Source organism: Cnephaeus nilssonii (genome assembly GCF_951640355.1).
Source record: "Cnephaeus nilssonii genome assembly, chromosome: 11".
In the NCBI taxonomy this organism is placed as follows: Eukaryota; Metazoa; Chordata; class Mammalia; order Chiroptera; family Vespertilionidae; genus Cnephaeus; species Cnephaeus nilssonii.
Genome location: NC_137082.1, coordinates 42,622,270 through 42,648,875, shown reverse-complemented (window position 1 = coordinate 42,648,875; position 26,606 = coordinate 42,622,270). Strand labels below are relative to the sequence as shown.

General features: G+C 46.7%; 1 protein-coding gene across 1 annotated transcript in view; it reads left to right on the top strand.

Moving 5' to 3' along the window:
• The window catches only part of CCBE1 (collagen and calcium binding EGF domains 1), a 178,410-nt gene extending 152,623 nt beyond the window's left edge, over positions 1–25,787 (top strand). The window contains exons 3-11 of the mRNA XM_079784997.1: positions 376–428; positions 5,059–5,193; positions 7,618–7,770; positions 16,985–17,088; positions 17,973–18,093; positions 18,901–19,040; positions 19,140–19,175; positions 20,043–20,078; positions 21,725–25,787. Of these exons, the coding sequence (XP_079641123.1) occupies positions 376–428; positions 5,059–5,193; positions 7,618–7,770; positions 16,985–17,088; positions 17,973–18,093; positions 18,901–19,040; positions 19,140–19,175; positions 20,043–20,078; positions 21,725–21,964 (1,018 nt within the window). The 3' untranslated portion in view covers positions 21,965–25,787. The remainder of the gene's footprint in view (positions 1–375; positions 429–5,058; positions 5,194–7,617; positions 7,771–16,984; positions 17,089–17,972; positions 18,094–18,900; positions 19,041–19,139; positions 19,176–20,042; positions 20,079–21,724) is intronic.
• Positions 25,788–26,606: the final 819 nt, after the last annotated feature.

Here is a 26,606-nt window from a genome sequence, read left to right as displayed (position 1 = left end):
CCCCTACTTGAATCCTTGGTGTGTAGGATGAGGGGCCAAGTCAGCCTCGAAGGTTCTTTTCATACCTATTTCTGCAGACCTGGAATTATCTAATTTAAGTATCTTGAGATCTCTGAGTGAATTCACTTCATGGGATTTAAAGGAATAAGTCCATGCATTATGTGATGAGAAGGACATTCTGCTATTAGAAGATGTGGTCATGTGATATTGACAATATTTTCCCTTTTTATCTCAGATTTCCTTTAAAATAACTCCTGTGTTGCTTCAGTGTTTCCTGGACACAAGTTATTTCATTCAAGACCAGTAACTGGAAAGAATGATATTTTTATCCAACATGTCCCATTTAAAATGTGTTTTTGTTTGTTTGTCTCTTAGGAAAAAGTGCTGCAAAGGGTATAAATTTGTTCTCGGACAATGCATCCCAGAAGGTATGTCATAGGGAAGATTCTGCCTTCTCACCTTATTCATGACTAATCACCAGATGTCTGTAACGTTCAAATGTGCCTGGAATGATGTGTGTTATCTATGTCTGATTATCTGTGCATGTGTGTGTGTAATTTCTATGTGGGGGCATTACATCCTTCCAATGCTGATTTGGTTACATGTAGCATGCTCTGTCTAAATCATTACACAACATGTAATCATACATTGAGTAATTCTCTAATCAGCATATCACACACAGAACACAGCCGCCCTCACCTACCTCTCTACCTGCTTTTCATGTGTTAAACTTGAAACCCCTTCACATGACCATCAGCAAGCCCTGTGTGCAGCCCAGCCCTGAAGAGACAGAGGCCCAGCCCTCAACGCCCTCACCCTCCAGCTGAGTAGACAGGGTCTGGACAGCGCAGAATCAGAGAGACCTGGATTTCCTCATGGTTCCACATCACCTTAGTCCATTCCGACTGCTATAACAAAAATACCATATATGGGCGACTTACATAACCAGCATTTATGTCTCACAGTTCTAAACGCTGGCAAGTCCAAGATCCAGGTGCTGCAAGATTCAGTATCTGGAGAGAGCTTCCTGGTTAATACACAGCCATCTTCTTGCTGTTTCTTCACATGGCAGAAAGGGCAAGGGAGCCCACGGGGGTCTCTTTTACAAGGTCATTAATCCCATTCATCAGGGCTCCACCCTCATGGCCGAATCACCTCCCAAAGCCCCACCTAGTACCATCACATTGAGGGTTAGGATTCCCACTTATGGATTTCAGGAGGATGCAGGCATTCAGTCCACAGCACCCTTCCCTGTTAGCGATGACTTGGGCAAGTTACTTCCTAAATTTAGTTTTTGCAGGAAAGTATTAGTATTTGACTCATGTGGTTGTTTAAGACTATTACCGAATCTAAAGTACTTAGAAGCTTGGTAAGTGGCAGTTACTGTTATTGTTGCTGTTGTTATGAATAATAACTGAAATACGTGTGCTAGAGGCCTACAGTGCAGCAAGTGTGCGGGGGTGTGGGGGGCACGTAGCACAGAGGACCAGCGTGGTCAGAGGTGGTGTCTAAGAGGAGGGAGACTCGAGCTAGGTTATCTGGGAAGGCTGCCAAGGACCTAGACAAGTAGGAGGAAGAAGACTGCAAAGGATTCAGCACTGACACAGGGAAGGCTAAGAACCATTTGAAGAGCATGAGATTAGTTGGCCCAAAGCTGGGGACAGACAGGTGAGTGATTGATGTGAAATGGGTTTCTTCACTGTTGCCCCAGCAGCCAGGTCTCTGAGCCCAGCCAAGCTACTGCATGTTGTGTTATCTCATGGAGAGCAATTGTTTTATCTGTTAGAAATAAATGAATCCCTCCTGTTGATTGCTCTCTTCGGTGGAAGGACGGCGAGTTCATTAATCCATAGCTAGGACCTCTGAGGAAGCTGGGTGAGGAAGGTTGTTAGGAAATCTCATCACCCTCGATGGTTTATATGGCTTCAGGTCTCTGCAAGACTGACTTTCTCACAGCCAGCCAATTCCATTGCTGAGCGCGTGGTGGGGGAAAAACCACAAAAGTTAAAGTAATTGCATTCTTTTATAAGCCAGCTTTTCTCAGTCACCAGCTGTGTCTTTTATATTTCAATGTGGCAGCTACCGAAAGAAAATTAAGTTTAGGCCAATCATTTTAAGATCCCAGCTAAAGACCTTACCCCAACTAATTAAAAACACATTATATGGATACCACATACTTACAGTTCCTTTAAATGTTAGGTATTGTGGTTTTAAACATCTGGGACAAAACTAATCTCCCTCATCCTGAGGTGGGGCCACAGCATCCATGATTAATGTAGTCTAGAACTGAGTATTTCCAGGAAAAGTGGTCTCAGGAGCTGAAAGCTGCTCTGTCATAGCTAATTCTTTGCTCTCTTGCTTTCGCTAGAACACTTTCAAAAGTTAATTCGTTTTAATTTGTAAGAATAAGTCAGTATTGGCTTGTTTATCATTTACTAAAAATATCTTTAGGCGTAAAGGTTTCTATTGCACAAAAATGCAAAGTGTAAATGTAGGATCTCAGAAAAGATGGTGTATTAGTTAGGATTCTTCAGAGATATTAATTTTTAAAGAATTGGCTGACAAGATGTGGAGGCTGGGAACTCCAAAGTCCGCAGAGTAGGCCAGCAGATTGGAGACCCAGGAGAGAGTCAGAGTTTGAACCCAGAAACTGTCTGCTGACAGAATTCCCTCTTTAGCAGGGGAGGTCCATCTTTTCTCTATTGAGACCTGATTGGATGAGACTCACCATCATTGTGAAGAGCAATCTGTTTTACTCAAAGTCCACTGATTTAAATGTTAATCGCATCTGAAAAAGATCTCCACAGAAACACCTAGAATGTTTAAATAAATACCTGGGTAGTGTGGCCTAGCCAAGTTGACACATAAATTAACCATCAATGATAGTAAAAAGAGACTAGAATTTCTTTTCTTTTTTTTTTAAAAAAAAAAGCTAAATAAAGAATAGAAGCTGTAATTAAAACAGTGTTATTGCCTCATAGTTGTGGTTCTGGAAGTCAAGAGTCAGCAAGCTATGGTTATGGGCCACATCTGACCCACTGCCTATTTTTGTAAATAAAGTTTTATTGGGACACAGTCATACCCATTAATTTAAGTGCTGTCTGTGAATGCTTTTGCCCTACAACAGCAGAGTTGAATAGTTGCAACAAAGGCCTGCAAAGCTAAAAATATTATCTGGCCAACCAGATATATTTTGCCCCCCGTGCTGTATTATCTTACTTGGCCAGGTGACAAGATGATCTGATTTGTTCTAGTTCAACAATTATTGAGTATAAACTATAGGAGGAGAGTGGTGCTGTACTCCAGAGCAGTGGTCACCAACCTTTCAGACCTCACAGACCACCAGTGATCTGTGGACCACTGGTTCGCAACCGCTGCTCCAAAGGTTTCCTTAAACCAACAGTCGCCAACCTTTCAGACCTCACAGACCACCAGTGGTCCACGGACCACCGGTTGGCAACTGCTGCTCCAGAGAACTCAGTCCCTGCCAGGTACCCAAACAAGTGTAAGAACTAGGAATTTAAAAAGCAGAAGAGCCAGTGAAGCTCTCACTGTGTGTCAGGCATTGTGCTTAATGCATCATCCTATGTAATCTCATAAAAGCACCCTGAAGTCGGTACTGTTGTTACCTATTTTATAGGTAAGGAAACGGAGGCTTAAAGAACCGAAGATCACAGAGATTGTGGCAGAGTTGGCAATGTTGGCTCCAGAACCTGCACGCTTCACCTCAGTGTGGCACCCTCCTAGAATAGGGCCTGTACAGAGTAGGCATTCGATAACCATGTGGAAGCCCACGAACATGAGAAATGCAGGGCACAGAACACTGATGCCTGAAGGTGATGCTTAGTTAAGGAAAGTGTGTTTGACCAGGGACACACACAAGCAAAGCAGCCTGGAATCCCCATCTTAGGGAGAAGCACTTATCCAGGAGGGCTTCCCAGGTCATCATGAAAATGGCATGAGCCTTGTCACAAGGACCCCGCCCGCAGCAGGGGCTGCCAGCCCAACATTCCACCTTCATATGTCCCAGAGCAAAGCCAAGGGCAGCTCGTCTGTCAGTACCTGGGGAAGATAGTGCTGTGATTAATGAGAGGCTGGATCTAGTCGGCAAGGAAATGTTCAGCCTGAGCACCTGACAGAGAGCCAAGTCCCTTCAGAGGCACATTAACTACCAGTTTGTAAGGACGGAGAGAAGGAGATGCTCTAAGTCTTTACAAGTAATAGACCACCCACCCAATTCACACAGGCTTAGGGCCAGGATGAGATCCCTAGCTATTCACCCTTACCCAGCGCCTTCTCAGCATGCAGAATCAACCCCTGGCATGCACACCTACAACCCACACACACTCTAATTCACACACATCTCCATTCCAAAGCCTCCCTCACACTCCTAGGAGCCAACCTGAGTTCTGGTCCTGTTCCCCACATTATAGGGACAACGCCCATCACCAGGGCTGGCTGTTTTTGAGTGTTCCACCAGAAAGGACTCCCTGTCTCTACAGCAGTTGGTTAAAAACAACAACAAAACAGGCCCTGGTAATGCTGCAGAGCAGGGGTCCTCAAACTTTTTAAACGGGGCCAGTTCACTGTCCCTCAGACCGTTGGAGGGCCGGACTATAGTTTAAAAAAAACTGTGAACAAATTCCTATGCACACTGCACATAACTTATTTTGAAGTAAAAAAACAAAACGGCAAAAACACCCGCATGTGGCCCACGGGCCGTAGTTTGAGGACGCCTGCTGCAAAGCAAAGCCTGGCCAACTAGAGCTCCTTTGCTCTTGGGATAAGGGACAAAGACCAAAGGATGAGGCGGTGACCCCCCAGGGGGAAATCACAAGTGATGTTTGCTTCTAACCACTGCAAAGCTGGACACCACGTTTCTCAGAGGCCCTCATGGCTGGAAGAGTTCATGCCCCTCCAAACATAGGTGGTCACACGTCACAGTTGCCCTAGAGCAGAGCGCAGCCCAAAAAGTCTGTTCCAGACTAGAGTCAGGTGACACCCCCTCCACCTCACAAGTGACTGAAGTTGACATGAGCTCACACTTTCCTCTTTCAGATTACGATGTGTGTGCCGAGGCCCCCTGTGAGCAGCAGTGCACAGATAACTTCGGCCGCGTGCTGTGTACTTGTTACCCGGGATACCGCTATGACCGTGACAGACACCGGAAACGGGAGAAGCCCTACTGCCTGGGTGTGTTGGCAATGCACGTATTTTTCAGCTCCTGACACTGTGCCTCTTTCAGATGAGTCTATGCATGCGTGGATGCTCTTCATCAGTGGGACCAGCTCCCAGGGGCCGCTTTGATCTTTGATTCCTGCCCTTCCCTCCTGATATTTGTTGGATGCAGTGTGTTGTCATTATTCTAGGGCCGTGGTCGGCAAACTGCAGCTCGCGAGCCACATGCGGCTCTTTGGCCCCTTGAGTGTGGCTCTTCCACAAAATACCACGGCCTGGGCGAGTCTATTTTAAAGAAGTGGCGTTAGAAGAAGTTTAAGTTTTAAAAATTTGGCTCTCAAAAGAAATTGCAATCGTTGTACTGTTGATATTTGGCTCTGTTGACTAAGGAGTTTGCCGACCACTGTCCTAAGGAATCACTGCCCTTCACCTCAATTATTGAGATGAACGATGGCCACAGAACTCTTCAGGGAGTTGGTGCCAGTCAGGTCTTCATGGGCAGTGAGATATATGAGCAAGAAAAGGGGAACATTAGCAAATGTAAACAAGGAGAATATAAAACAGAACATTAGGTGGGAAGAAATGTAAAAACGGAAATGAGAGTAAGCATTCTCTCAGAAGAGGAGTAGGGGGAGAGGCTGGGAAAGAGAGCGTCCATGTGGCAGACAGTTTAGGAGTCAGAGGGAGCTAAAGCCCGCCACCGGGGCTGCAGCTGAGCAAAATCAGCGCTGCCATTGCCACAGGCGTGTTCCCTCCCCCAGCCTGCACTCTGAATTTCTGAGGCAGGTTTATTGTCCCCTGGAGCCATGTTTCAAAGTGGAGTCAGTCCTGGCTAACCTATCTCAGAAACATCTAAGGTCCTCTCTTTAAAAAAACAAAAGTGCCTGGCCTCCCCTCCAGACTCTGAGGGTGGGACTGGAAATCTGCATATATGCAAATGCCTCTAGTGACTCCCATGCAAAGTCAAGTTTGAGCATCAGCTTGAGAAAGAACCTAGGAGACTAGCACATGACCCAAGTAGAAAATAAAGGAGCTGCAATGAGCAGGGGCTCTAGAGAGAACCATTCAAAAGAAGTTCTAGATGTTAGGTCTCCTAGATATTAGGGCACCTTGGAAGTGTCCCATGCTGACAAGGAATGGGATTGAGGCCACCAAGTGAATGGAGTGGGGACCCAAGGCCTCTCCTACAGAAAGCATGGGATGCCACTCTAGACCCCTAAAGTCCCAGGCACAAGGGCTCATATTTGTGGTATGGCACCCTGTTCTTTTCATTGGGGGTCAGCAAAGCCAGCTTTCTGCCGAGTTCCATCCATTTCTCTCTCTCAACCTCCTCTGGACATAGAGGCAGCTCCATGCTTAAGTGTAGGGCAGGGGCACGTGGAGAGCGTGGTCAGCCTGAGGAACTGCAGGGGAGGATCCAGCTATGTAATATCATCTACAGATGACGTAGCATGTACCGCCAAGGGGAAAAAATGACCACACTCCCCTCAGCACACACACACACACAGCCTGCCAGAGGCGGATCCATGGCAGCTTGTCTGGGGAGTAGTTGTTGGAATCCGGAAGCGAGGGCTGGGCTGAGTCAGCTGCCACATGTGCACAGTCTCCCACTCACTGCCACCCAGGTCTTCAGTGAATGAGAGAAACCAGACTTGGGCTCCCTCTCTTCTTCCTGGTGGGAAATGGTTTTGTTTCTACCCCACTCAGTAGGGGAGCAAGTCTGTGATGTGCTCAGTTCACGTGGACTCTTACTGGTTACTTGTTTGAGGGTCTCACGGCTCATTTCCACAGCTCACGAGGAGTCTGTTTGGGTCATTGATGAGGCTGAAATTTCCTGGGGAGAACTCTCTCCGTTAGACCCATTAGGACTGTTTTCTTTTATCAGAAGTGGCTTTTCCCAGGTACCATCATGTCTCTTAACTGGGAAGGAGTCCTTCCTAACTGACCTGGGGTCACCACATGCTACTTGGAATGATAGCCAAACATAAAGAAAACATAAAACCTGTGGCACACTGGGTCCATGCAGAAAACCATTTCTATAATGCTCACTTTTGCAGAAAACTGTTTCTATAATGCTCTCTTTTCAAAGTGTGTTGCCAGTGGGGGGCTTGTTTTCTCACCTAAGGAGCCTTATGAAGTGTGTAGGGCAGTCTTCATTATCATGGGTTACAGGTGAGAACTGTGAAGGCTGGCGATGCCTGCACCAACCACCTGAGTTGGTAATGGCAGAGCCGCAACCAGGAACCCCATCAGTGATCGGTTGTAACTGTGGTGACACTGCCTGATGTCTTCCTGTCACTCAGGTTTCTAGCTTCCTGCTCTATTCCAGGCTTCTCTGCTAGAGTCTGACAAAATGTGCTTTGCAGACATAAACATGTCACTTGTGCTGGAAGTCAATTCTTGGAAACTAAGTGTCCTCTGCATTTGGTTCAAACCTAGATATTGACGAGTGTGCCACCAGCAACGAGACTCTGTGTGCACACATCTGTGTCAACACCTTGGGCAGCTACCGCTGTGAATGCCGGGAGGGCTACATCCAGGAGGACGATGGTAGGACGTGCATCAAGGGAGACAAATACCCCAATGACACTGGTGAGTGGGGCAAGTATGGTGGGTGGGTGGGTGGCTGGCTGGATGGCTGGCTGGATGGACAGACACTAAGAAGGGACATTTATATGAATGGTAGGTGTGACTGGGTAAGAGGAGGGTAGGACATCAGGTCAAGTCTCTTCTAAAGAGACCTGGTGAGAGTGATGCCCGTGAGCAGCAAGGTTGTGAACTGGTGTGTGTTTGAGGAAGCTCTCCACCAAGCAGAGGTGGTGTGCTCGTGGATAAATCAGTAGAGTTTAGTTACTTGCTTAGACCAAACTAGGTATGAGCAAAGAAGAGACCAGAAACACTACGTTCTCTCAAAAGAGAGTGGGCTGAATATACATATGAAACATTTCCATGTAAGGAAGCTATCTACATCAGTGCGGCTCAAAGTACATAGTCCATGGCCCTGTGCCTGCCGATGAGCTATTTGTGATTTGGTTCAGGACTGGATAGAAACAGAAGTTGAAATGTTTAGAAGTTTTTATTCCGATTTGACAGAGAAATTTTGTTTAGATCCAAAGATTTCTGCTGATATTTTATGCTTTATTTTTGTAGCAATTTGTTTTAATTGTATTTTGCAAATACAATCACAGTGGAGTGGAAATTTTTAAAAGCTGGCCCTTCTTCGCAGCATTTGAGAAGCTGATTGAACTGAGATGTCTGATCCCTAAGGATATGATTAACTCGCATATTGAGTTACTTCCTTATTTAAGTTTGGAGGGGAAGGGAGTTGGGGGAGGGGGAAGGGGAGGCAGGAAGGAAAGAAAGGAGGTAGAGGGAAGGGAAGGAAAAGAAGAAGCCTTTGTGCTCCTTATCCAAGGCTCACAAGGCCAGGAAGTTTTCATCTTCCAGAACCCAGGTCTCAGATCCTCTCTGTCATCCTGAGGAGGGAAAGGGGCCTGGATGCTGTCGGTGGCATGGCGAGGCTGCCTGGGTCTGGGCCATCTGTGGGTGGGGAGGGAGCGAGTCCCAGGTACCAGGAAATGAAAGGCCAGAACTGTCTGGGTACTCAGGAGCTAGTTAGCGATTTTGGGGGTGTAGTCTGAGGTTCACAAAGGGGCGGAAGGCAGTTGCCATCAGCTCACGGCAACAAACAGCTGGGGACCAGCTGCCTCCCACAGGAAAAACTACAAAGCACAATTATGAGGTTGAGTCATGAGGAAGCCACCATATATTAGAAGTGGAGGCAAAATATCTGTTTGGAGCCAGCTCAGAATTGGGCAATTTGGGATAATGTGAATGAATCAGAGGGCCCTGTGAAATCTACTGAAAGCCAGAAGCACACGGGACCCGCATGCCCACAGGTGCTTAAAGCAGGGGTCCATTGGGGAAAAATGTGTGCAGGTGGCTTTTCTTAGAATTCACTTTAAAATCCCTTCATTTTTGTTTCATGGTGGAGAGGGTGGGGGAGGAGTGGGATGTGTAACTTACCTCTTAGATTATGTCCTATATTGAAAGGAGGAATCTCACTGAAAAAAACGAGGTGCAGCTTCTTAGTCACTGATACATTGATGTGTGGGTCAACTTAATAATTAGCAGCAAGAGAGCAGCGTTCCCATTTTTCATTCTGGAATTGGATTTCCAGCTGCGCTCTGAGCCAGGCAGCCCAAGACTGTGGGCTACTCAGCCTGCCAACTTTATCGTCTCTTTGCCTCACATTTCTATTCCGGTGAAATCCCATTTACATGGGCATGGGGGGCAATGTTGAGCAACCCAATCTAGAGCACAACCATCAGAAACAGCAACCAGTGCTTACTGCCGAGTGTCAGGGTGGCCTTTGATGCTAGGGATCTGGTAAGACCTGGCCCCGCCCCACCAGCAGTTCCCACCTGGTGGGACAAAGTGACCTGCCCAGAGACCTGGTCTTAACCAGCAGAGACCAGAGAAGCAGAGACTAGTGTAAGATGTTATACACTGGATTTACTGGTTCTTTGGTCTCAGTGGTCTCCACCTCTTGCAATGATTCTTAGGTTCTGCAAACACATCCCTCTTCAGTCTCATACATTGCACTGCTGTGTGGTTCCCTAGGGATGTCTCTGAGCAGGGCGATGTGGCCTTGGTGGCACTCACAGCGTGCCTTGTGCTTCGCAGTGTGCACCCAGGAGGGGCCCAGCCACAGGGCAGGGGTACGGGAAGGTCTCACTGCATCTTTGAAATTAGCAGCCTGTCCAGCCGGCTTAGTGGTTGAGCACCGACCTATGAACCAGGAGGTCATGGTTCAGTTCCCAGTCAGGGTACAAGCCTGGGTTGCGGGCTCGATCTCCAGTTGGAGGCGTGCAGGAAGCAGCCAATCAATTATTCTCTCTCATCACTGATGTTTCTATCTCTCTTTCCCTCTCCCTTCCTCTCTGAAATCAATACAAAAATATATATTTTTTAAAAGATGAAATTAGCAGCCGATGGTACTCAGTCAGTCTTGAGACCCCACTCTTGTTTCCATCCATGAGAAACAATTTCTCAAACACACAGAAAGTTTCAGTGCAAGAGATCAAGAATTTTAGTTAAGAGATGGCCATTTGACTTCTGCAGCTGAGAATTCAGTAAAAACCTAAGCAGTCATAATTAAAAGGGATATGTATTTGCAGCTTTTTGGGTACCTTCTCTAGTATTACTTTCATGTAAAGGCATATGTGACCTCAACCATTTATTACAGCATTTCCTCACGTTGTGTTCTATACAACTTTGGGGTTCTCTGGGTATTGCTGTGCCTTTCTTCCTTAAGGAGCTTCTGTGTTCAGAGGTTTGGGGAAGAATGCATTACTGCACCCACTTCTTAAGGATTCATGATGCATTAAAAGCTCTGAGAGATGGCCATTTTCTACAAAAAAAAAAAAAAAAAAAAGTTAATTTTAATGAAACCTGAATTACCCAAAATTAGTTTCTTAAGAAATACCTTCTAACATCTCCCAGATGGTGGTGTCCTGGAAATTAGAGTTTGGAAAATTCTAACTTACTAGTGCTGGGGTTCTTTTCCCAGCCGTACAAAGGGTTCAGCATTCTGGAGAAAGGGGCTGCACGTAGATGATTAAAGAGTCCGGAGATGAAAGATAATTTTGAAAGGCATTGGGGGTCAGAGGAGCTTCAGCTAAAGGGAGCTAAAGACTCCTCCTTGACCAAGGACCCTGCTTTTATTCACACGATTTATCCCAAGGCAAGGTGGACATATACACTTCAAAGGGTAAGGTATCAAAGGGTAGAATACAGAAGCATTATCAGTTTGGGGAATAGCCTACAGCTGTTCAGGTGTTTGGCCAACAGGAGGCAATAAAATGCCCTGAGCTGTCTGGCAACAGACAATCGTATTCAGGGTTGGGGAAAGTGCCGTTTAGCCATTTCCAACAGGTAAACTGCATATGTGGCTCACCCTTGTTGAGCCGCCCAAGTCCCATCAACCTTTTGACGGAACTCTTGTAATTATTACATGCTGGAATTGGTTCCCGGCAACTAGCATCAAAACTCTGAGCTCTGGGGCTCAACTTGGTAGGTCATCTGGTCGACTTTCAGGGAAGGATGTTTTTGGATGCAGCCACGAAGTCCAGAGGGAAGCCATTCGCTGCAGGCAGCAGAGCATCTGATGAACAAAACAGGACGATACTCCTCCATTCTGCCATTCCGAGAGACAGGATGTTCAGTTTACAGGGGCTGGGAGGGGGGCCCTTCTGTTTAATCAGAAAGAACTGTCTGGTGTCTCTACCGCTGTGCTTCATTGTAATGAACTCCTCGCTGCCGATTCTCTCCCTCCTCCTCCTCCTCTACATATAACAGCCTCAAATGACTTTTTTAAAACCTGAAAGGTCACTGTCAGTTGTATCTTACTCGCCCCGCTGCCAGCAACAGCATTATAAAAATTTCTCAGTATTTCATGTTCAGTAACTGGTCTCTATTGAATTCACCACACACGCGCAGAGGACCTAGCATTTGGTTTTAGTATTTTACTAAGAAAAACATTCCAACACGCGTAACCAAGGAAATCAGGGAGTCACAGCCTGAGAGGAGTAATTCATACACAAAATTATGAAAAAGGACAGGCACGTTGCTTGCCCGGAATGTTAAAGTCATAATTTGGGCCACCGAGAGAGTGAGGGGCTGGCTTTGGTGGTTCTGGCAGCAAAAGGCAAGTGCCCTGGATGCGTTTCTTTGACAGCGGTGACGCCCCGAAAGCTCCTTGGTGTAGAAGTTAGGAGAGCTGGTAGCTGGAGCTGCATTAGTATTAACCAGCTGTCGTGGGCTGGTCGCCAGGCCTCAGCTTCCTCCTCTGTAGACAAGAGGGTTGGACAAGGGGAGCTCTGAAGACCCTTTTGCCCTTTGCAAATATTTTTTTCCAGTGTGGTGTGATGTAGCTTCAGTAAAAGTAATACAAGCTCTCCCAGCCCTGGGAGTCCCTGTCCAGTCACGTCTTTGTCCTTCATCTAAGCGAATGCCAAGACTCCAAGACATGCCCAGCTTCACTACCAAAACAGAGAACTTACTGTATCTCAACAGATGAAGCATCAACGTCCAGCTATTCAGCTCAGCACTAAGAAAAGTTAGGGGCCAGACGAGCCTCATATCTGGAACATCAGAGGCAGTTAAGTGGTTTCATCTGTTTTGGACTAATTAATAAGTCCAATATTTCATCACGGTCAATTTTTTTTGGATGAGGAGGTAATGATTATTAAGTATAAACACATGATGTAAAACCTCCTTTCTTCCTCCTGTGTTTTTTTTTTTTTTAACTTTGCATTGTCCAATGTCTGTAACATTACAGTCAGAGGAATTTAAAGTCAAGGACGGCCTCAGCTCTTTATCCAGAGAGCAGGCGGAGAGCAGAAGGGGCTGGCCCTGGAACTGTGTCTCATAATCGAAAGGTCGCTGTGCACACACAGGCACAGTATCTTGGCTGGCTAATAGGCAAGAATGGCTCACTCAGTCACTTTGATTCTCTGAAAATATGTAGCTGGAGCCAGCTTAGTCACTCCAGGGAGTCTGTGTAGCCCCCCTGAGGAGAAGAATTAAGGGCAAGTTGGCTCCATAGTAATTAGCTATTTATCAACTTTTGTTTACTTTCTGATAAAGTGACCGTGACCCCCAGTGCCACTTAGTACAAAGTGTCAGGGACGGCCAGGTGTTTCATATAACTTTCAAGCCCCACTAATCCCTAGGTCAGTGGTTCTCCCCCTGGGGGGCTTGAAAAAAATGCTGATACTGTCCCGTGCTGTGACTCCCAGATGAGAGGGGTACAACATAGTCAGTGGAATTTTTAAAAGCCCCCCAAGCAGTTGCATGTGCCACCAAGGTTGAGAACTGCTGCCAGTGCACAAATCCGCACCATCGACTTTTAAAGACAAACATGCTTTGTTCGTTTGTGACACTGCTGGTATGAAATGTGTTGGGAACATTCTTTAGTTTTTCTAAGTTTATTAAATATTACTAATATGGTATGTAAGGAATTCTATCTCTAGTGCTTAGGATGTATACACTGCTCAATATCAGTAAAAATTAGAGCTATCTGCCCCCATGTGGCTAATTGATAATATTGCACCTTTATCTGAGCAGGTTGGAGCAATATGTTATGACCAGGGGCCCAGTGCACGAATTCTTGCACCTTGAAAGGCACTGTGGGCTGCGAGGCTGCAGTAGGCACAGGAATGGGTCTCGACCCATCCTCCATGCCTCCACCCACTGCGGCCCCGGTCTCCTGTCAGCCAGCAGCCCCACTCCCACCGCCGCCAGTCCCACTCGTTGGCCCCACTCACACCCGCCGATGGTGTGGAGCGATTGGGGCTGGTGCTAGCAGCGCGTGCAAGTGGGGCTGGCGATGTCAGTGTGTTTAAGCGGTGGCTGCTGCCCTGATTGCCCCTCAGGAGCAGGGGGAGATAGAGAAGCCCTCAGTGGCGATCAGGGCTGGCAGCTGCCGCTCACACCAGCTGATGGCACCGAGTGATCGGGACCAGCGCTGGGCACTGGCAGTGGGTGCGAGCGGCGGTTCTGGCGCCAGCTGTGGGTGTGAGCAGGGCCAGCACTGGCAGCAGGTGCAAGCACCGGGCAGGACTGCAGCACATGGGAGCAAAGAATTTTCAATAACTACCAGAGGCTCACCCCGATGACAGCGACTGGTGCCCCGCCTTAGTCTGGTGCCCCTGTTCACCTGCTCCACCATTCTGCGGCGGTCAATGCCTGCCATGTTCTGCACACACTCACTGCTGGTCAGCACATGTCATAGCGACCAGTTGTTCAGTTGTTTGGTTGTTCCAGTTGTTCCACCGTTTGGTTTATTTGCATATTAGCCTTTTATTATATAGGATACTTCACTGAACATGGTCATAATCACAGTCAGAGACACTCAGTGACTACATTGAGAGGATTGAAAACAAAGTCCAAGATTCCTACCCAGATTTTTATATGAATTATTAATGTAGCACACACGGGATTATTTTAACACATTTGACAGTACTGTGGACAAATTGCAGGAGAGGTGAGCCCCAATTCAGAAGAGATTGTATGCTCTGATCTACACACAGTTATTTATCTTCAAACCCTCTGAGAGTTCTTTCCAAAGGAAAGACATCTGTAATTTTGTAGGTAACAATTTTAAAAAAGATGCCAGCATCAACAATCATATCAGCATTTACAGAGCATTTGTCATGGACTAGGCACTGTTCTGGGAATTCACAGCAATCCCAGGTGTTAAGTGTCATTGTCACTTATCACGTTTCAAAGGATGGATGCTCACAGAGGCTGTGACTTCCAACCCAAAAGGTACGAAGCAGCAACATCGGGATTCCGTCCTGATCACCAGACTCCACCAGAGCCTACACCCCTTGCTACTACTAGTATGTTTCTCTTTCTGTGGAATCTTCAGAAGTCTTTGCAGCAAAATTTATCTTTCTTTGTGTGTGTGTGTGTGTGTGTGACAAAGTTTCATTATAAGGCAGTCATATACATAATTTAGAATACATAAATGTTTTAATGATTATTTTAAAGAAACATAAAATGAAAAATTTCTTATAGGGAACCCCCAGAGCTCTGAGATTATGTCCATGGATCCTGAGGAATCCATTTAAAAAGAGTTTGTAGTCAATATCTTCCTAATGCATTTGACTTTAAAACCTTGGAGCAAAGTTCATCTTGATCTCTATTCTGATCATTTCACAAAGGGACAGCAAATAGGCCAAGTACTTCTAGGTCAAAGGTCACTCAGCAGGGCTGTTCTCTGGGTCAGTGAATGTGGGTCATTTGGAGGGCTTTGATAGACGGGCTCTAGGCCCACTCCCAGGATTTCTGATTTCAAAGAACAGGTCCCCGCGTGATTATGGTGCTGGTGCTGCTGCTGGTCTGTTGATCACACATGGAACCACTGCCCTGGAGCCAGCCTGGCAGACGGTCCTCAGGTGTTCCAAACAGAACCCCGTGTAGCAGGCTCCCTGCACCCCCACGGTGCTCAGTCTCTGCACACGGCGCTCTGGGAGACCTTATCTGTAAAGGAGACTGAACTAAAGTTAATTAGTCCTAACACCCCATGATATAAATGAATAGTCCAGAACAGTGATGGGCAACCTTTTGAGCTTGGTGTGTCAAACTTCGCCAAAAAACTGAGCATAACTCAGGTAGTGTGTCACTTTGAGGAAAAAACGTTATTTCGCAAATGTTTCATCCTTGGCATGTGGCCACCTCAGCGGTCGCGTGTCATCAGAAATGGCTACGCGTGTCAGTGCTGACACGCGTGTCATAGGTTCGCCATCACTGGTCTAGAACCTGGTAAAGAGGTTTACTCTTATGAAAATATCAATTTTGAGTATATAAAAGTATAAATAAAAAGAGGAGCTTTTAAACCTTGTTCGTGATAGCCTGGGGGTTAGGGTTTCAACATATGAATTTGGGAGGCGGGGACAATTCAACATCTAACATCCTGTTTAACAGACATTTTTTGAGCATCTACTATGTGAGCTACCAAGAAGTGACTCCGGTTCTTAGGTGGCTCCCACTCTGCACCAGTATCCCCTCTGCAGGGAAGCCTGGGGCACCCGCCACTTGAGTGGGACACGTGGTCAACACCGCTGACCTCAGAGGCCTGAAGGATCTCTGTAGACAGAGAGGTGGGCTTCGTGGACACTCGAGCTGGGTCTGGCTACTTGGTAGAATTCACTAGTGGAGGCAGCCAAGAGGCCTTCCCAGAAGGGAATGGTAAAAAGAAAAGCACGTGGGCCAAGAGGCACAGGAAATGACTTGGGGGAGATGTTAGTCTACTGCCCCTGAGTTACATTCCAGGTAGCAGTATTATCCGTCACAAACAGCACACCTGGCCCCACACCAAAGGCCTCCTAAGCCAGGAGGAGGGTTTCCACTTACCTGGAGTCACACTGCCCTATCCGCCCCAAGAAAACATTCGTGCACCCCACTCTTGGCCCACACCACTGCCGCCTCCGCACAGCCCTTGGTGGTCTTCACCTCCTCATCAGTGGCAAGGTTGCCTCCAGTGTCTAGTCTCCAGCACACTGTAGGCATTTCAGTGCCGGTAGGATGAGAGCTGTGTAAATTCCTGGCCATGGCACCATTTGAGCCACTCTTTCTTTAGTGAAATATAATTTCACAAAAAGCCCTTGGAGCTCCCAGTGATCTACAAGATGTCATTGGGATCCTTCCCAGTGGACGGACGGCCGGGGTGGCTTCTCAGGGCCTCTTTCACTTGCCCCCAGGTGGGTATGTCCAGAGTGTCTGGCACATTTTCCATCCCAGCTTCACATCTCCATGGAGGTCAGTGCCCAGCCCTGATCTGTGACCCCGCCTGGTCTGGCTGTGCTGCCTTTGATCGGCTGGATGACAGAGGTGATAAGGACCAGCTTTGTGAGCCCTGCGCCCGAGGCCCACTGCCTGAGCTTGGGGATAATTTACGGCGTGTGAACATTGGCCTTTGGAAGGGAGTATAAATCATGTCGCACTGATGCAGCCTGCCTCCCGGAAAGTCCTGATAAAAGGGCGAGGGTTCACATTTCCTCACATGAAGGAGAAAGAGGCTGGGATGCCTGAATGGGAACAGCTGAGCCCAAAACATAGCAGGTCCCTCTCGCTTTCTCCACCACCTGGGCGTACTGTCAGTGCTCCTCTGAAACCATAAAACCCTCGCACGTTCCACTGTCAGCCAGTCTGCCCAGGTCTGCCTCCCATGATGCTGTCTGCGGGGCTGGGTGTCCTCCGGCCTCCCAGATGGACCAGAGCCCGTTTCCTCTCTCAGGGCACGATGAGAAGGCTGAGAACGCGGTGAGAGCCGGAACCTGCTGTGCTTCATGCAAGGAGTTTCACCAGATGAAGCAGACGGTGCTGCAGCTGAAGCAAAAGGTACATGCCCCGCGTGTTAGACACAATCACAAAACAGGAGCACTCGGCAGAGATAAAGTGGAGGAATGCTTAGAAACAAGAAGGAAATAAATCCGCAACCTTGTTGAGCGTTTCCTGGGGTTGGTGTCAACTAGGGTTAGGCTTGAATGCTTTGCCCACCACCCTCAGAGCTGACCGTCTGAGGGGCAGCAGAACACAACGAAGGCAGGGCATGGACTGGGTGACTAATATGCCCCCAGGTCAGGGGACGTGGTGGAGCTGTGGAGGATGAATTAAGATGATTGAGAGTTTTTGTGAAATGATCATCCAGACACATGGCCCTGGGGCCAACATAGGCGATTCCATTTTATCCGATATTTTGCCTATATTCTATCAATAGGAACATCCTCTCTATACACTTCCATAAGCTGGTGATGACTTTCTGTGGCAGCTTTATTTTTCACATTTGAAAATGATAGCCTGTGCTTTGTCTGGGCTCCGTGCACCTCGGAAAGCAGCCGTTTGGGTACCCTTGTCACCAAGGGTGAGGACTGACTCTCCCTAAAAGTCTCCCACGAATGCCTGGCCGAACATCAGGGTTCTAATAATGGCGGTGTGCTGTGGGTAATGCCCTGAGATGGACCTCGTGACCTGGTTTCTTGAACAAGCATCCTCCCCCACATCAACAGTATTCATTACACCTACAGTCAATCACTTCACCTGTTTATCAGCAGCTCAGAAATTGTGCTTATGCTGATAAAACATGAACTCTGGGTTTAGAAGGAGGATCTCTGTATCCCCTCTGAGCTCTAACTGGCTCAGATAAAGGGAAGTTATCAATAGTGCCAAGAGTCTCCTGGCAGTGGAGCATCCCTTCCTGACTGAGGTTTCTCTTCTCTCTGCAGATCGCCCTGCTCCCCAACAGTGCCGCCGACCTGGGCAAGTACAACACTGGTGACAAGGTGCTGGCCTCAAACGCCTACCTTCCAGGGCCACCTGGCCTGCCTGGGGGTCAGGGTCCTCCTGGTGAGTGTGGACAAGGGCATCGAAGGGCAAGAATCACCAGCCAAGGGCTCACGGTTAGTGGGGGCTGGATGGAGTTCTCTAGCTTCCATGGATGAGAGCAGAAGCAGGAGTCCAGGGAGCACCCACACCTGTGTGCCCAGAGGGCCTTGGGAAGTTGGTCCTCAAGCCTGAGAAACCCTCATAACCAACAGTAATTTGGGAGAAAAAGGTCATTGTCCTGGGCTTGGATAAGATTCTTAGAGACCATTTTAAACTACAGAGAAACAAAATGAAAACTATTTTTTAACATTGATCTATATAAAAATAGATTGGTGTAGTAAACTCCTACGGGCTCATTGCCCAGCTCTGCGGACTCAGGGCCAGCCTGGTGTCCACTATTCCCTAGGCCTCTCAGATGCTGAACCCTGTACTCTTGACCACTCTCCTGGTGTGGTAACCGCCACCCTGCTATGATTGATGGGATTCAGAGGAACCAGCGGTTCTAAGAGATGTGAAAGAGGCAAAATGTAGAGGAACTGGTCACAGATTGGATGAGGGGGTTGTGGAAACAAGGAAATCTGTAGGAAGACTTTCAAGATTCTGGCTTGAGTGGACAGGTGACTGGTGGTTTATGACAAGAGAGGGAGATGCGGAAGTCCATTTAGACTGGGTTAAATTTAAAATGCCAGTGGGACATCCCAGAGGAGGTGTCAGAAGGCACAGGGCACAGTGCACAGAGAAATGGCTGCAAGGGCTCACAGACTTGAGAGCCAGCGCCCTGGCCTTCCTCGCAGGATGCAGAGCTAACGAGCTGTTCTTTGATTGCAGGCTCGCCAGGACCAAAGGGCAGCCCAGGCTTCCCGGGTATGCCGGGCCCTCCTGGGCAGCCGGGCCCACGGGGCTCCATGGGACCCATGGGACCACCCCCTGATCTGTCCCACATTAAGCAAGGCCGGAGGGGCCCTGTGGTCAGTATTTTCTCAGCGATCCACTTGCTGTTGTTGAGGAAATCGTGTTCTTGTTCCCTGCTTTTTCCTTCTGTTAAATGAGATCCCTTTGTCTTGTAGGGCCCACCAGGTGCACCAGGAAGAGATGGCTCTAAGGTAAGTCTCATGAGTGGTCCTTAACAGCCTAAGGTTTCCCACGTTCAATAAAGCTCAAGCACTGTTTACTGTCCCCATTGTGCGTGACAAAATTGAGACACAGATACACTTTTCCCCCCAAAGCTGGGAAGAAAATCTATAAAGCAATTTCCTTAAAATATGAAATAACCATAATAACAAAACAACCACCAAAACCACTCCTAAGAGAGATTATGCCTGTGAATTTTTAAAAATATTTATTAAATTGATTGGGGTGACATTGGTCAACCTGAACATATAGGTTTCAGGTGTGGGTTTCTATGTTGCAAGATTTGTATATTGCACCCTGTGCCCACCACTCAAAGTCAAATCTTCTCCTGTTACCTTATATTAGGGCCCTCTTTCCCTCAACCCCCTTCTATGAATCTTAAGCCCTGTGTTGTCAGAGTAGCACATGCTTTTCTCTTTAGCCAGTGTTCTTCTGTAGGGCTATTTTGTGTGTGATGTGTTTAAGTCCACAGCAGAAGGTCCCTTCTGTGCAAGTGGGGGTGGTTTCACTTTGAGAGCTGCCTGCTACTTGCCTCATAAAGTCAGCGTGAGTTCCTTTAGAAAGCTCCTAAATTATCCCACACCCTGCCTGGAAATGCAGGCATTCCTCTTGTCAGATCTGGTTTTAAAATATATGACCTCGGGGAAAATATGAATGAGAGACACTTGACCCAAGCAGTCTGTTCAAATAAGTGGTCCCATGAGTCCAGCTTAAGCTTACATTTGTTTCCGACGGAAAATATTTGTTGTTTTGGGCAGGGAGATGGTCATGGTGGGTGTCTACACAGAGACTGTGGTGGTAGCATCAAGAAGCTAACCCTGACCTTTCTCTGCTTTTAGGGGGAGAGAGGAGCTCCTGGACCCAGAGGGTCTCCGGTGAGTAGCACCATCTGCCTCACTTCCCCAAATGTTCCTGGGAATGCAGCTCCGAGAAGCCTGTGAGTGGTCTTAATAGCAAAAGCTGGCTTCCTCTGGCTGTCACTCAGCCCGCCCAAACAGAACGAGGTGGTTAGGAGGGGAATCATGGAGGCCTTCAGCAGCTGCTTGGAATTTATTTTGAAATTTTGTTTTCCATTTCTTTTTCTTTTTATCATGGCTAATCTTTATTTGGAATGTCTTAAGATTCAAAACCTCAGTATGCCATGAGTCTGTTTTCAAGTATGTCATAAAACATCTGAAGGAGATTAGAAGAGAAATCTATGGGCTAAGTCCTGACTCTGAACGCTTCAGAATTTAGCCACCGCTATAGCCCTAGCAGGTCAGGTGACCATCCCCTCCAGAGAGTACAGAGGCATGCAGGGGGGTTGGGACCACTGAGAAGAAACGAGCTGGATAAATGCATAGTATCTGGGAGAATAAAAATGAAAATTAGTAGTATCCAATCTTTTATCCAAAGCACAGAAAATTCAAGTAACTCCATTGCTTTTGAAGAGGCCAGTGTCATTTCTGAAAAAAGACGAAGGCCTTTAGCGTTAGAGGTAGGAGGTCTGGATTCCCATCTCAGCTCTTCCACCTGGTAACTCTCTGATCATGGATGGCCATGTCACTTAGCATCCCTGAGCATCCATTCCTTCACCTGTGCAATGCCAAGTGGAGTCTGATCTGCTGCCCTTCAGCCAGCATCCGATGATGTCAAAATACTACGCGTCTTAAGTATTTGCATATGTGAGCTGCTGTTTATAGCACAGCGTGGAGGTTCTCTCTGCTTCATTTAGGTTGTAGTGACAGTCAGGCATCCTTATAAACACCAATAATTTTGTTTTAAAAGATAACATTTTTTTAGCATTTACTATGGTCTCAGCCCTTTGCATTTATTAACTCATTTATAGACGCACTTGGAAGCCTATGAAACCCAATGAATTGAGTCTATTATCTCCCTTTTATGGATGGGGAGATGGAAACCCAAAGAAATTAACTTGCCCAAGACCAGCTAGTAAGTGGCAGAGGTGAGATTCAAGCCCAACAGAGCCTCAATCTCTTAACCCCTACTCTCTGCCTCTATAGCACCGTCCAGGTTTCTTTGGAAAATCACATTGGAAAGGTTATTCTCCTATTCTTTCATTCTGCCAGATTTGATATAGCCTAGAATTGGGAGGGAAGAGAATTATACATGTGGTAAGGGAATCAGAAGGCAATCTAAAGAATCCCCTAGGCCAGTGATGAGCAACCTTTTGAGCTTGGTGTGTCAAACTTCGCCAAAAAACTGAGCATAACTCGGGTAGTGTGTCACTTTGAGGAAAAAACATTATTTCGCAAATGTTTCATCCTCGGCATGTGGCCGCCTCAGCGGCCGCGTGTCATCAGAAATGGCTACGTGTGTCAGTGCTGACACACGTGTCATAGGTTCGTCATCACTGCCCTAGGCTATGCTAATAGTCTGTATGTCTTCTCCATTTGGGACCCGGAATTATTGACTCAGTAGCTGCCAGCACACAGCAGAAATAGCAAACTATGGAGCCCTGCAAACCTTCACTTTGCAAGGGGCTGAGTGTGGTTCTGGCTTTGATTCCTCTCTTGCACAGGGGCCGCCTGGTTCTTTCGACTTCCTGCTGCTGATCCTGGCTGACATCCGCAACGACATCGCCGAGCTGCAGGAGAAGGTGTTCCGGCACCAGACTCACTCTTCCCACTCTTCGGCAGAGGAGTTTTTACCTCAGGAATTTGCCAGCCATCCGGAGACCATGGACTTGGGCTCTGGAGACGACTACTCAAAGGGGACTGAGACAAGAGACGTGGGGACCCCCAGGGACTTTTATCCTTAGCACATGCCAGCATCTTCATGCCAGAGGAAGAGAAATTTTCACACCTACAGTTAAATCATCTAAAGAGAAGACAAGAAAACAAAACCCACCACTGGAGACCTAGACAAGATACATTTTAATTGTCTTTGCTCTTTTCCTGCCTTCTCCCCACTTTTTCTCTCCCAAATACTATTTTCAGAGGCCCCTACTAGAGGTACTGGTTATATGAGGGAGTAAATGATTGGTTTACATATCTCCCTCTGAGAGCAGTTGACATTGGAACTGCTCTTTTATTTATTTATATTTTTTGGAACTTCTGGGTTTCGGAGTTAAGTACTCTCACAGTATCTTAAATTTGACAGAATAAAAGGAAAAGTGGCAAGGGGTGAGCTCCAAGAAATGTTAGGTTACTTATTTAAAAAATTAGACATGTGTCCAAAAGAGACTATTACTCTTCAGTATCAAAACAAGGCTCTTCAATGAAAAGGGCAAGACAACAGTGTATATTTACTTTGGTGGATAATTCTTTGTCCTTGTTGATCTAATAGATGTTCAATATTCTAGCCTCCTGTCCAACATCACTTCCCAATTTCAATGAAAGATAGGAGAGAGTGAAGAAAGAGCAGAGATTAGGGAAGATGGAGAAAATTAGTCATAATATTTACTGTTATATAGGTTGCTACATTCTAAATTCAAATACAACTATTAAATGTTCATGTCATGCTTGTCTATAAGTATCCTCCTCAGAGAAGGAAGTTACATAGTTGTAAGACTAAGTCCTCTTTTCAAAAAAAAAAAGAAGTGAATAAAGCGCCGTGATTCGCATTAGGACAATGGGTTCCTGTTTTGCCAGGACATTTTAGGGCTGTTTGATTAAACAAGTGGGCCTGTTCAGTAAATCACAGATTTTTGGTTGAACAAAGGTGGCTGACCCTTAGAGAGAGTTGCAGATATTCCCAGGCTCTGATTGGGTGCCCATTAAAAAAACAGAGGTGCCATTAGACTATGATTCAGGTTGGGTTGATGCACAATGGGACTCAGGGCTAGAAGGAGGTGGCTGGCTCAGGTTGTTGGCTAGGGGGGAGGGGAACCTCGGGCAGGGACCCCACTAACCACAGAGACAAGTCATTTGCTTTCCTTGGGGATTAGAAGTCCTCATCTGGGGCCAGCCGAGCTTGCCAGCATAGAGAATTATACACTATTGAAAGTTCTAGATGTAGAAGGGGGAAAAACCAGTGTGGCAGAAATTTCCTCCCCACTAGTCCCTTTTTTCCTTAATTGTCCATAATTTAGATCAAGTTCCAGATGTTGCAGGCCTTCTCGTTGATTTCCCTTTCCCAGCCAATGTGGAAGGCCTTGGGAAAGGGGTATATTCCCACCTCCCATTCTGTCCGTGTTGGCTTGTACACCTCTGGGTTCCAGGGGAAGCAGGCTCTGGAGCAGGCTTTGTCTGGATCCGCAGAGGCAGGAGCAAGAGGAAGCGCTCCCAAGGACCAGCAGGGGTGGCTTCTCCCTTCTATCGTTGGGGAACCGCTTAGCTTTGAGGGCAGCGTGCAGGTTCCTTGAAGTACAAGGTCTCATTTGACACACGGACTGGCTTTTCATCCACCTGGTCAGGAGCCCTTCACCCTTACAGTGACCCTCACCAGTTATCCTGCCACAGCTCATGTTTGCTTGTGTTGGGGCTTCCATTCCCCATCCTATATGATCCCCCCACCTCCCCATATTTCTGGGAGATTCATGTTCAGTTTTCTTTTCCCATCATTTAACTCTCTTCCTGGGAAACTGGTTTCAAGAGAACCGCTGCTGGTGTTTGCATGCCACTGTTCCAGCTTGCTTCGGTTGACGGGAAGGGCTTCTGTTTACGAATCTCAAATGACAGCAGCCTTCCCTCCCATCATTAGAAACTCGGGACTCCAGTCAGCCAGCCAACGTCCGTCCTTCTTCCTTGTGCAAAATTCCCAAGGACTGTCCACCAGAATGTCACAGCTGAAAGCCACACGTTCCCAACGCTCCTCTCCTATCACTTCCCTTCCCTCTCCAGCCTCCCCAGCACGGGTTTACGAGGCAATGAACTGAGCAGCTATTGCTTCACATCTGGAATATATGTAATGTTTGCCTGCTTGTGGAGTACAGTATTTAAAGGGTGTGGGTGGATGAATGCTAAAGAAAATTGTGCACAAACTATGAGAAATTATTATGTCTGTCTTTGATTTTTTTTTTAATGAGGAATTTTATTACCTTTTCTTTTAACAGTGAACTGTGTTTAGAACTATAATCTTTATTGTTAAATGCTCATAAAATGCAAGCAAACAGCGTGTTGGACATGCAGAAGCTAGGATAAATATATTAAAAGCATGAACTGATGATAGTAATATCTTGGATTCATGAAACTATTCTAGATAATATTCTCCAGCAAAACACACAATAACCTCTATCATCTCAGTCTGCTGGATCAGGTCAATTTATAAAATAAATTTTCATCCTCAGATTTTCAAAGTTGGACTAGGACCACAGGACTAGATATGCACTCTGGACGCCCAAATTATATTTTTCAAAGATAAGGCACTGTTATTTCTAATGTATCTTTCAGTTATAGGTAGAAAACCAAAGCTTCGCTATCTAAACAGGCCAGCTGCTCAAAACCAAAAGCAAAAGCCACTTTGGGGGGTAAAATTTGCTACAGTTTTGCTAAACCACTTCATGGTTCAAGGGGGAAAAAGTCTTTGTAACCTCTTCAACCCTCCAGCAGAAATGCCAACTTCCATGTTTTGCACCCTGATAACTAGGACTTGTGAATAGGCCTTAAATAGATTGCTTCTGTTTCGGGACAGCGAGGGGAATAAAAATCTGCTATTGGAAATAGTGCAGGGAAGGTGAACATTTTAGTTTGGGAATATCTCCCTCCCTTCCCAGTTCCAGAGAAAGAAATTATAAGCTTCACTATGCCAAAGGGCATGGGTGTACAGAGGGAATTCTGTCTTCTCTCTTCTTCCCTGTTAATTCCAACACCTGCCACAAAATGAATTGACCAACTGAAGTCATTTCTATTGTATAAATGCAGACAGGTGTGTCCACAGTTAAACAGGTAAATGATGAATGCACATGGGCATCGGTGGGAGTATCACCCCACCACACACTAGGTGGAGGGCACCCTGGTTCTGGTCATGCTCCCTCTCCAGGGTTCGTAACTGCTTTGGCCTTGTGAGCCCCATTTCCAGACATGCTGGGAAAGATAGTCTCCGTGCCAGACGTGTCCTTGGGGTGACAGCAAATCCCTCATCATGCTTTGGGTGTTACTACCCCTCTCTTTGCCCCCCCACTCCAGCCTGTCACAGAGAGAAGCAGCCTCATTGTGCAGATTTAACATCTATCAGATAGCCTTCCTGAAAAAGACGTGTATTTGCAGGAATCTGGGCCAAACAACTAGTAGAATAGAGCCATCTAAAGTTATTAATGTTGAATTCATGGAAGTTGATGGATTTTCCCTGGCACTGTCAGCATGTATGTCTCACAACAAATCAAAAAATGATTTTCCATTTGAGAGAAAAACACATTCGACCATGACATAATTGTTAAAAATCTTGGGCTTCACATGCTCCTTCAACAAATACTACCAGTGCTTTAGGGAAACCATAGGAGAAGAGCTTTCCACATCCCCCAGGGACCTCGGTGTTCTTTGTTATTTCCCCAAAGCAAGTGCCCTGGGGGGGTGTCATCGTGTGGGGACTCTCTTTACTGCCCAGGGACTAGTCCTATTCTTCAGCAGCTATTTTGTTCATTATTTATAAGAGGTCCACATAACAGCTGAGCTAGTATGCAAATAGTTATGGATGTGATACTATGAAGTACTTTTGATAAGATTGTATATGCTTAATAACAAAGTTATTTTTCTTATGTGGTTGTACTGTGTTTTGTGCTGATACGCAGTCCTGTGCAATGTGTTGTCTCGCTACAAGATGAATACAAGGGATGGAGAGAGGGAGTTCTCTCCAGAGCTGGAACCTGCATTCTGGGTAGGCCACCTCCTGGGGTACCAGTGTGGTCCCAACATTTGAGCCCGAATCCAGGTCTGAAGGCCTAGTTCCCACTGAATTCTGAGTCTCAGAGGCCCACATCCCCTAGCTGGGATCCTCTGGGACCGCAGGGTGGGGTCTTCAAACCAGGGACCCTCAGGGGATCACTGGAGGTGCCTAAGGCGCTCATGTATGGAGGGCCTATGAGGGTTTCACCTCTCCCTACACCCACTGCACCTCAAGCAATTCAATTTTCAGTTGGTTTTGGATTAGAATTTCTCATTAGGTTTCCTTTGGAGGGGAAAAAATGACTGCCTAAAAAAAGGTTAAAATAGATAGAGAGTTGAGGGGAGGAAGCCCCATGAGTTGGTAAGTGAAGTGCCCTATGTGAGCATCAGAGGAAGGGAATTTTCATCAGCTGGGCCATATAGGAGGCAGTTATCCTATATAATAAAAGCCTAATATGCTAAGTGTCTGGTCGTCCATTCAACCAATCAAAGCGTAATATGCTAATGACATGGTAAGGCCCTCAACCACTTGCGATGGCATTCACTGACCATAAGGGGGCAGACAGTCAACTGGTCGACCAGTCATTATGACGTGCACTGACCACCAGGGGGCAGACGCTCTGATTGGTAGGTTAGCTT